Here is an 11287-nt window from a genome sequence, read left to right as displayed (position 1 = left end):
ATGGGACTGCTCAACTCCCACTTCACCTCTGTCTTCTCCCAAAAGTGAAACTCTGCCAAAAATAAAAAATAAAAAGATAGATGAAATAATTAAGGGAATTATTACTCAATATGCAAACAGCAACACCTAGCTGCCCTAAATGTGGTCCAGGGTCACATGAGCTGCATTGAAGAGATAATGCAGTAGAACCTCTGGATGTGAATGGGATTCATTCCGGAGCCCCGTTCGCATCCTGAAGTGAACATAACACATGACTACGCGGGTCGTGTTTTGCCGCTTCTGTGCATGGGCGTGATGTCATTTTGAGCATCTGCACATGTGGCAGTGCAACCCAAAAATGCTTAACCTGAAGCATATTCATCCCGAGGTATGACTGTATCAGAGTCCCTGTAATTTTTGAGAGTTATTGGAGAACAGGTGGCATGCTAGGTGACTGATGGCGGGCAAATTCCCCCCTTCTGAAGATAGCGACACAAAGGGTGATTGATGGCAAGTTCACTTGGCATCAATGCTTAGAAAAATTCTAAACAGATTATTAACAGTTGGTCTGCCTTTTAAAAAGCACAATGGTTACAAAGAGCCAGCAAGAGTTCATGTCAAGCTAATTTAATCTCCTTTTGGGCTGCAGCTAATGGCTTGCTAGATCAGGGGTGCAGATGTGCACAAAGTATCTTAACGATTTTTAACAAGCTCTCTCATATTTTGATGGAAAGCTAGGTACTGTTCCCAAAGAGTGCTCTTCAATGGGTCATCAACCTAGAAACCCTCAGGGTTTCCCTAAACCCAGTGCTGTCCAATGTTTGCTCATCACATTTCCAAATGACACTAAACTGAGAGTTCTTGCTAATACTTAGATGCAGGAATCAAGGTGATCTTGGCAGGATCTGGGCCAAAACTAACAAAACCAAACAAGCAAAATGAATTTCAACAAAAATGAATATGAAGTTCTGCATTATGGTAGGCTAACTAAGGTGCCCAAATAAAGGATAGGTGATACCTGGCTTGGCAGCAGTACATGTAGAAAGGATCTAACTAAGGAGATAGTACAAGAATACTTGGCTAGTTTAGATGTATTCAAGTCTCCAGGGCCAGATGAACTGCATCCAAGAGTATTAAAAGAACTGGCAGATGTGATCTCAGAACCACTGGCAGTCATCTTTGAGAATTCCTGGAGAAGGGGCGAAGTCCCGGCAGACTGGAGGAGGGCAAATGTTGTCCCTATTTTCAAAAAGGGGAAAAGAGAGGACCGAAATAATTACCACCCAGTCAGTCTGACATCAATACCAGGGAAGATTCTGGAGCAGATCATTAAGCAAACAGTCTGTGAGCACCTAGAAAGGAATGCTGTGATCACCAATAGTCAGCATGGATTTCTGAAAAATAAGTCGTGTCAGACTAACCTGATCTCATTTTTTGACAGAATTACAAGCCTGGTAGATGAAGGGAATGCAGTGGATGTAGCCTACCTTGATTTCAGCAAGGCATTTGACAAGGTGCCCCATGATATTCTTGCAAAGAAGCTGGTAAAATGCGGTCTTGACTATGCTACCACTCAGTGGATTTGTAACTGGCTGACTGACCGAACCCAAAGGGTGCTCATCAATGGTTCCTCTTCATCCTGGAGAAGAGTGACTAGTGGGGTGCCACAGGGTTCTGTCTTGGGCCCGTTCTTATTCAACATCTTTATCAACGACTTGGATGATGGACTCGAGGGCATCCTGATCAAATTTGCAGATGACACCAAACTGGGAGGGGTGGCTAACATCCCAGAGGACAGGATCACATTTCAAAACGACCTTGACAGATTAGAGAACTGGGCCAAAACAAACAAGATGAATTTTAACAGGGAGAAATGTAAAGTATTGCACTTGGGCCAAAAAAATGAGAGGCACAAATACAAGCTGGGTGACACCTGGCTTGAGAGCAGTACATGTGAAAAGGATCTAGGAGTCTTGGTTGACCACAAACTTGACATGAGCCAACAGTGCGACGCGGCAGCTAAAAAAGCCAATGCAATTCTGGGTTGCATCAATAGAAGTATAGCATCTAGATCAAGGGAAGTAATAGTGCCACTGTATTCTGCTCTGGTCACACCTCACCTGGAGTACTGTGTCCAGTTCTGGGCACCACAGTTCAAGAAGGACACTGACAAACTGGAACGTGTCCAGAGGAGGGCAACCAAAATGGTCAAAGGCCTGGAAACGATGCCTTATGAGGAACGGCTAAGGGAGCTGGGCATGTTTAGCCTGGAGAAGAGGAGGTTAAGGGGTGATATGATAGCCATGTTCAAATATATAAAAGGGTGTCACATAGAGGAGGGAGAAAGGTTGTTTTCTGCTGCTCCAGAGAAGCGGACACGGAGCAATGGATCCAAACTACAAGAAAGAAGATTCCACCTAAACATTAGGAAGAACTTCCTGACAGTAAGAGCTGTTTGACAGTGGAATTTGCTGCCAAGGAGTGTGGTGGAGTCTCCTTCTTTGGAGGTCTTTAAGCAGAGGCTTGACAACCATATGTCAAGAGTGCTCTGATGGTGTTTCCTGCTTGGCAGGGGGTTGGACTCGATGGTCCTTGTGGTCTCTTCCAACTCTATGATTCTATGATCTAGGGGTTTTAGTAGCTAAACATGATTCAGCAGGATGAAGTGGCAGCTAAAAAAGCTAAGGCAATTCTAAGCTACATCAACAGAAATATAGTGCCCGGATCACGACAAATACCCCTCTATTCTGCTCTGATCAGACCTGCCTGGGCACTTCAGCTGAAGAGCTGAGTGAGGAACCTGGAGACTAATGAAATCATAGCTCTAAAAGAGATGGGACTAGATGAAGAACTCTTTAGGAATGCCAATCTCTGTTCACTTGAGAATTTAAATTCTTAAGGCCAGTAGCTGACCACTTGCAGAATTATGGAGGGAATCCACAAAAAGGCCCCATGTGCTGTGCTATTATGGATTCTGCAACCAAATGTTTGTTATACAGTAATTCACAACATAAATCTTCAACTTCTGTTTATCTCTCATCTACATTTTCTATCTGAAGTAGTATGTTCACATTATTCTGGGAGTTAATGTCAGTAGTTTTGATCTTCTACACACTTTTCTACACTAATTTTGCTCAAAAGCTTTTTAATGCTCCGTTTCCACAGTTGGAGAACCAAAAACCAAAGCTTGGAGCTATAGTCACTGAGGCACTGTGTTCCTCCTCCCAGTTTTCCAGAACGGGTGTTGGCTGAGAGTCAGCAACAGAGCAGAAAGAGAAGTAAGCTGACTGCACATCTCTGGAGATTTCACAGGAGCTAAACTCCATAGGTTCTCTTCCCTTTCCTGCTAGGACACCATCACCATCATAAGCAAAGATGCTACCAATCTGTGGTTCTAACAAATGCTCAAGAGAAGTTCCCATTACCTTCCAATCTTCATTTATCCTACATAAAATCAAAAATTCCTCCTCAAATATGGGATGATCTAATAATACTTTCCTTAACTACATTAAATATGGGAAAGGAATAATTTTCAGAAAACCTTCCCTCTATGTCATGCATTTTCAAATAGTGTTGGACAAGGACTTGGCAACCCAGATACAAATCCCCACTCAGCCATGAAGGTAATTTCATGATCTTGGACAAGTCATACTCTCTCAGCCTAAGCTACTTCACAGAGCTGTTGTGAAGACAAAATGAGGGAGCCATGTATGCCATCCTCTGTTCCTTGGAGGAAAGTGGGAAATAAATAAATAAATAAATAAATAGGTAGGTAGGTAGGTCGGTCGGTCAGTCAGTCAGTGGACCTAACCTTGTGAGTTTCTGTCCAGCTCTGACTGTCCATTAACAAGATAACGCTTTTGCTCCAGGTGGTGTTCTTTCTCCCAGTCTTTTCTCCACCATGAGCAAAACTGTCACTGATTGGGAGGATATGGAAAGAAGTAGTGTTTCCAGCATTACCCATTTTCCTTGTTCAATGGCAATCTCAATCTTCCTATGGCAGAAACAACATACCAAGATTGTTAGACTCCAACCCACCCCCCAAACACTGAGCAATATTGTGCCTGGGCTTTTCTGTGCTGGAGAAACATACTGTGCACAGGCAATCTTCTGAAATACAGATTAACTGTGCTTGGATAAAAAGCAGAACTGGGGATGGTGTGTGGTTTTTCATTTTGTTTTGTTTTTAAGGTGTAGCCAGTTGATTTGCCTCGCATTTCACCCACAGCATAGAAAACTATGGCAGAACTCCTACACTTACAACTACTTGAAACACACCAAGAAACATGCAAAAGGTCTGAACCCGATGAGGCCGAATCAATTAGCCCCAGAAAGAGGGAGAGTGGGTGATATTATTGGTAGTTCAAAATGTGTTTTAGTTCAGCACCATGGACAGTTTCCTCGGGATAAAGCTGCACTTTCTACAAATGTGAAGCTTAACAGACGGCATTCTTGTCCCCCCCCCCCCCCCTTTGTAAACATTTTCTTCCTTCTAATGAGCAGGTGATAATATTGATTATCAATCAAAATGCATAGGTATCATGTTGTGGGAATATGCCATCCCTTCCTGTCTTAACCCAAAGAGCAGGCATTGCACTGAATGTCTGGTAAGAACAGCCTCCAGGACTACATCTAGTTGGCTGGGAAGCAGCATTGGCCACAGGCACTGGAAATCAAACTCTGGATCTCTGTGTTTCAGCCTCTTTCCACATGAGAACACACTCAAAGTGTGAAACAAATCTTCCGAAGTCCATAGGTCCAGCTACTCTACTGTGGCCTAGCACTGGCCATTGCGATCTCACGCTGTCTTGAAGAAGCCCTCTTTGCATTTGTATCGCAAAAGGCAGGTGAACACAGAGGTCTTCTTTGGCTCAGTTATCCATGCCAGTGGTGGCAAAAGCCCTCATTGATACCATCAAGTGTATTTTTTATTTGGGTGGTATCACTACCAAAGGCGGTCCTCTTTTGGGTCTCCACATAAGGACCTGGGCATCATTGGCATTGGGTTTCACTAGTGCATTTGGTGGGATGGGTTCCATTCTGCTCAAAATTTTGGGCTGCTCCTGCTGAGTCCTCCCCACTAGCCGGGCTCGCTTGCCCAAGAGTTGCATGGGATCAACTTCAATGTCCACTCGCATCCTCCACTTTATAGTCTGCAAAATAATCTTTTCCTTGGTGGTCATATTCATGGCTACTAGCCACGTCGTAAAGCTTTGGTCCCGTTTGATCCTGGTTAGTAGTGGCACGTTGCTGTCACTCACAGGAACAGCCCACGTTACGCTGGGGTAGAAATTGTCATTCATACTGACGGAGAACCTGGAGACCTTATTGGTGGGACCAATCAAGGTCACTGTTTCTGTGGTGTTCCCATACCAGGGGTAGCTCACTCCATCAGAGTCACTGATGGCTTTTACACGCCCTTCTCTCAAGTCTGGAAGTTCCCAGCTTGACCTAGAGGGGCAAAGCAAAAACAAAATAAAAACATGGGTTAAGAGCTGTATTAACAGTTGCTAAGAATGTTTAAGAGCAAGAGGGAAGAGGGGGGAAATAGGAGGGCAAGGGGAATGAAAGACTAAAAATACAATAAAAGGTATAGAAAAGATACTAAAAGTGAGTCCTATGCTTCAGGTTGGATCTAAATGTATTTCCCAGGCCTGGAAAGATTAAAAACTACCACTCTAAATGGCAAAAGAGCTGAAGTAAAATGATGTACAACACTTCAGCAGCAGACAGCCTTCTAAGCAAATAGCTTTGGCTAGTATGTATTGATTGTGACACAACCTTCTCACATAGACAGCATCCCTTCACTGGCAACTTTTGCAATGATGCCACTGAAGCAGCAGGAAGCTGACTGTGCCCAGCACTTTCCAGCACGCTAATACATCAACCTCAGGGATTCCAGTAGGAGGGATGGATTCAGGTTTGGATCCACTTTTATCTATCTACCCCATTTCACAGTATGAGAACAAAGGGAACCCAAGAGAAAGAGAACAGGGATAGCAATTACTTTAGTGCTACACCAAGAGCATCGTTAACCTGTCCCCTTCTAATTGAACTGCTGCTAATCACTCTTCTGGTAAAATGTAGTGCTGCTCTTTGAGATACTACGTCACTCTCTAAAATAGGGATAAGGAACCTGTGGCCATCCCAATGCTGTCGCCATCCAACTCTCTTTAGGCCAATTGCCAGCGATGATAGGAGTTGTGCTCCAGAAACATCTGGTGGGCCACAGATGTTTTCTGCTCTAAAATCTGACCTTCACACTAGGGGAACATAGAAGGCTATGCAGTAGATCTATGAGAATCCAACAGGGAGCACCCGCAAGAGCTTCTAAGATGCAGGTTCTCTCTCACACACATGTGCATACCTCAATTTCTACCCCATTCCATTGTTCACTTAAATAACAAAGAGTCTTTCCGCACCTCCAATATTAATATATCTACTGTGGTAGGATCTTACTGCAACTGAAAAACAAACATTGTTCTGGAACAATGTCCTTTGGACAGATGAGACCAAAGTGGAGATGTTTGGCCGTAATGCACAGCAGCATGTTTGGTGAAAACCAAACACAGCATATCAGCACAAACAATTCATGCCAACTGTCAAGCACGGTGGTGGAGGGATGATGATTTGGGCTTGTTATGTAAAAATCAAATATCATTATGATTGCTGATTAGGAAGGATAAGAGCTCAAGTGTATCAAGTTATTCCAAATCATCATGAGGCCCAAGACAACCACATGAAAAGGAGCTCCAAAGTGATGTTGAGTCTTCTAGCAACAGGAGGTAATTCACTGCCAGGACAGAACATTCACTTTCCTGATGCTACACCTAAAGGGGGACGTGTAGCTTTGCAGTGGTTGGCACAGCAGTGCACTGTCCAAGGTGCTTTCTTGCAGGAGGAGAAGGGTGCCTGGTGACATGAGGACAGGTGCACTCACCTGCCCAGGTGGGCTCAATTAGCACTGGTCACAAAGGACCATGTTGCTGTTGGTGTTGGAGCATCGAAAGGGGAGGGGAAGAGACACCCACAGAGAAGCAGCTGAGGGCCAAGCTACACGAGAGGACAGAAGACCCGCAACTCACCAACCTCTCCCATTTTCACTTTTACTTGAGAGCTGCCACGGGGCTTGTATTTCAACTGTAGACATTTCAGCAATTTCCTCCCTGGGTTTGCTGCGATTTGGGCTGCTTGGCCCCAGAAAACTCTAGGCGAGGAGGAGCAGCCTTTGCCCAAGAGAGCAGCTAAGGAAGGTGCTGCTCCCAAGGGCGCCGTCCCACCCCGCCCCCGGGCCGAGGGGGTGCTCTTGCTCCCGGGGCATTCTCGGCCGGCCCAGCTGTCCTGCCCGGTGTCTTCCGCCGCGGCGGCCTCTCCCTTTGGGGTCCATGAGCAGGGGGGGGGGGGGCGCAGCCATCTTTGTGGGAGGCGCAGGGTTCCTATGGCGACCCGGTGAGCCCCCCCCCCCCTTCCCGGCGCCACTCACATGCCCAGGTCGCTGTAGGTATTGTAGAACTCCATGTGGTTGCAGGCCTGGATCCAGCCCACCACCCAGGTGTGGCGCCGCGGGATGGGCGGCATGAGGACGCGCGCGGCGGCGCGGAAGTAGGGCGTCCGGTAGCGCAGCACGATGGGCGAGGTCTCCTCCAGGGCCGTGGCGCCCGGCTCGATGCACGCCGACACGTCCGACACCACGATGTGCTCCCGCCGCACGCGCGCCTTGCACGCCACGCTCTGCAGGCAGCCCATGGCCCGGACCCGCCGCCCCCGCTAGCCCGCCCGCCCCCCGGGGGCCCCGCCGCCGCCCCCCGCCCGCCGCCCCCCGAGCATCGCAGCCCGCCCGGCGGCTCCACCTGCTCGCCGGGCCCGCCACTCGCCGGCGGCTGCCTCTCCGACGCCGAGCAGGGCGCGCCGGGGACACGTGTGAGGGAAGGAGTCACGTGAAGGGAAGGAGAAGCGGGTCAGAGCAGCGGCGCCCAAGCGCGCAGGGCCGCCGCGGGGAAGGATGCTGGCGGGGCGGGCGGGCGGCAGGGGGGCGGCGGCTGGGGGCTCCCCAAGAGGCGCGGGCGGAAGCCGAAGGGAAGCCGCACAGGGAAACACCTGTAGCCTTGCTCCGGGTGCTGTTGAATGGGGGTGGGGGGGTGGGGGGGTGGGTGAAAATATCGTTTTTATTGCTTTCGCTATTGTTTATTAAATTTCTATACCGCCCTTCATGGGAAGATCACAGGGCAGTTTACAGTATAAAAGCAACAACACACATGAGAAACAAAACACCCCCCACTCCACCGCGCCAAAAGGACAGACCATTTAAAAGGCCATAAATTGTTTCATGAGCCAAGGCTTCAGAAAAGGGGAGCGTTTTCACCTGGTGCCAAAGACAGTAAGGAAGGTGCCAGGTGAGCCTCCCTGGGGAGAGCAGCATCCCACCAATGGGGAGCCCATCCTTGTCTTGTGGCTCTCCAGGCCTCGTGGAGGAGGCACACCAAGATGGGCATCTGAGGACGATGCTGGCAGGGTCTGGGCTGATTCAGATGGACAGAGGCGGTCCTGGAAGTATTGCAGTCCTGAGCACTTCAAATTGGCCCTGGAAACTAATAGGCCGTGTTCAGTGTAATATGCTCAAACCATCTTGTCCTGGTGAACAATCTGGTTGCCAAATTCTGCACAAGATGAAGGCAAGACAACGGTCCAGCACTTCCACTGCCTTACCTGCAGATGTATAGGAGAAGCGGGGCTGTGTGTCATTAGTATATTTGTGACAAAACTCCAGATAACCCCACTCAGCAGTTTCATGCATATGTTAAATAGCATGGGAAATAGAATCAAATCCCAAGGAACTCCACACTGAAGACTCCACAGGGCCAAAGAGCACTCTTCAAGCCTCCCTGTCTGGAAGAGACCATCCAAGTAGGACAGAACCATCACAAAGTGGCACCACCCATTCTGCCACTCCAGAAGGATACCATGGTCAATGGTAGTGGTTTTCAACCAGTGTGCCGTGGCACCCTGGGGTGCCTTGAATGGTGATCAGGGGTACAGTGGGCAACCCTAGCTTCTGTTCCTCTTTCCTTCCCTCCCTCCCCTGAGGCTGTCTTGCGTCTCTGCCCCCCAAAGGCTGGCACAGCTGTTTGTGGCAGCAGCTCTGGTTGTAAGCTCCATAGATGAATGGTGCCTGTGGGGCTGGCCAGGGGGTGCTGGTTGCCAGGAGCTGAGGCAGCCTTGGGGTACGCAAGCAAGTGGTTGAGGGAGCCCAGCCAGCCAGTCTGCCAGTCCTTGCTGTTGGGAATGGACAGCAAGTCCCAGGCCCCTGTGGGGCAGTGTGAGGAGCCACCTCTCTTTTGGGCAGGGGGGCAGCTCAGAGACCAGGGGCGGTGGCACTGCTGCCCAGAGGACTCCCAAGGAGAGGAGGCTGAGGGAATACTCCCCAAGGGAGGGTTTTTGAAAAAGGGTGAGAGGCTGCCAGCTCTGCAGGCAAGGGGTGACATAACAGCTCCTGAGCCCCATGGGTCAAGGGCAGGGGTCGGCAACCTAAGGGCCATGGGTCGGTAGCGGCCCACAAGGCTTGTCTAACTGGCCCATGGCGACCCATGCCGCCCCTCGCTGCCCTCTCTTACAGGCGCAGCGCAGGGACTGACTTCTGGGTTGATGGCGCCTGTGCGCATGCACATGGGCGCTCCTCCAACCCAGATGTGTGCTGGAAATAGCGTGTGTGCAAGCATGCGGTACAGAGAAGCACTCGTGCGCATGTGCACATGCTATTTCCAGCACACTTCAAGGTTGGAGGAGCGCCGGAAATAGTGTGCGCGCACATGCATGGGCGCTCCTCCTACCCGGAAGAGCGTGCGTGCGCACACGCTCCGGCCCATCCTCCAACAGATGGCGCGTCAACCGGCTCATCCCCCAATTAAGGTTGCCGACCTCTGATCAAGGGAGCTGTGGACTCAAAAAGCTTGAAAACCTCTGGTCATTGGTATCAAATGCTGCTGAGAGATCAAGGAGAATTAGCAAAAACACGTTTCTCCTGTCTCTTTCTCAACAGAGGTCATCATACTGAGGAACCAAAGCAGTTTCTTTGCCCAAGTTGGGCCTAAACCCTGATTGAAATGGATCTAGAAAATCAATTTCCTACAAGATGCCTCGGATCCAGTCCACAAATACCCATACATAAACCTCGCCCAAGATGAGGAGATTGGCAGCTGGCCGGTAATTACTTAGATTTTTGGAATGCAGGGGGGTTTCTGGAGGACTGGTGTTACCGCGGCCTCCTTCAAGCAGGCAGGGACCAGCCCCTCTTGCAAAGAGCCATTAACCACCTCCCTGGCCCAGCCAGCTGTCCCCCTCCTGCTAGTTCCTATCAGCCAAGAGGGACAAGGGTCCAGAGTGCAAGTGGCCACCCTGATTGATCCAAGCACCTTGCCCATGTCCTTTGGCCATTCGAATTGAAACTCTTCCAACACTACAGGGCTAGACAATGCTCCCAACAGCCCCTGAGATTCATCGGCTAAAGCAGCAGAGTCAAGGTGCTGGCAGAAGCAAACAATTTTATCCTCAAAATGCATTGCAAACAAGTCACAGTGAGCTACCATCAGTTCTGTCACCTCCTTGGGGCCAAAGTGTGAAACGCATGGTACTAACCAGAAAAGCTCTACTGCAGGGGTCAGCAAGGTTTATTTTGCCTGGGCCAGATCGGTCCCTGCGTGTGCGCGTCTGTGCAGTGGAAGTGAGTCCCCATGCTGTGCTGTGCCAGTTTAGCGCAGCGCACGAGCAAGTACCTCAATTCAGGGGAGGCTCATGGGCCGGTCAAATGACCTCCATGGGCTGCTTCCGGCCCATGGGCCTTAGGTTGCTGACCCCAGCTCTACTGGATGGCACACAAAGTAACACCCCCCCCACCTACCATATCAGGACAGACTTGAGAATTGGAGAGGGGGAGTTGACTGTGGTTTATAGGGATTCTCCCTGTCCAGTTGGGGGGAATCTAGAGTGTGCATTCCTGGCCACTGGCGGAGGAAAGGGAGTGCGGAGGGAGCAGACCGCCCCCAGCACTACTATTCCAACAGGGTGCCATTGCAGAGCGCCCCCCCGGACATGCACTGCACGCACCCCTGTGCTGGATGCCACACCCCCAGGACACATGCCACGCCTCTGGGGATGGTGTGCCATGCCCTTGGGATGTGTGCCATGCCCCCTGGGGCACCAGCCACGCCCCCACCTGCTCTCTGCCCCCAGTAGCAGGGCATGCAGCTTCACCAGTGTTCCTGGCATTGGACAATTGGGACAGATTAAGAATTCTGCTGGTTTACTGCCCACC

General features: G+C 49.7%; 1 protein-coding gene across 1 annotated transcript; it reads right to left on the bottom strand.

Moving 5' to 3' along the window:
• Positions 1-4059: 4059 nt before the first annotated feature.
• On the bottom strand, positions 4060-7731 carry FAM78B (family with sequence similarity 78 member B). Its single transcript, XM_083745877.1, has 2 exons — positions 7463-7731; positions 4060-5430 (listed from the first exon to the last, which is right to left on the bottom strand). Exons 1-2 carry the CDS (start codon positions 7723-7725, stop codon positions 4908-4910), a joined length of 786 nt encoding a protein of 261 aa, XP_083602003.1. The 5' UTR covers positions 7726-7731; the 3' UTR covers positions 4060-4907.
• Positions 7732-11287: the final 3556 nt, after the last annotated feature.

This window comes from Podarcis gaigeae, assembly GCF_964106915.1.
Source record: "Podarcis gaigeae genome assembly, chromosome: 6".
In the NCBI taxonomy this organism is placed as follows: Eukaryota; Metazoa; Chordata; class Lepidosauria; order Squamata; family Lacertidae; genus Podarcis; species Podarcis gaigeae.
Note: the sequence above shows the minus strand (reverse complement) of the source record. Positions and strands in the feature narration are given on the sequence as shown.

Excerpts from the sequence above, each read along its gene's own strand:
- FAM78B (XM_083745877.1), bottom strand. The coding sequence starts at position 7,725 with ATGGGCTGCCTGCAGAGCGTGGCGTGCAAGGCGCGCGTGCGGCGGGAG. Across the intron at positions 5,431-7,462 it reads ACCTACAGCGACCTGGGCAT|GTCAAGCTGGGAACTTCCAG; the intron begins GTGAGTGGCGCC and ends TTGCCCCTCTAG.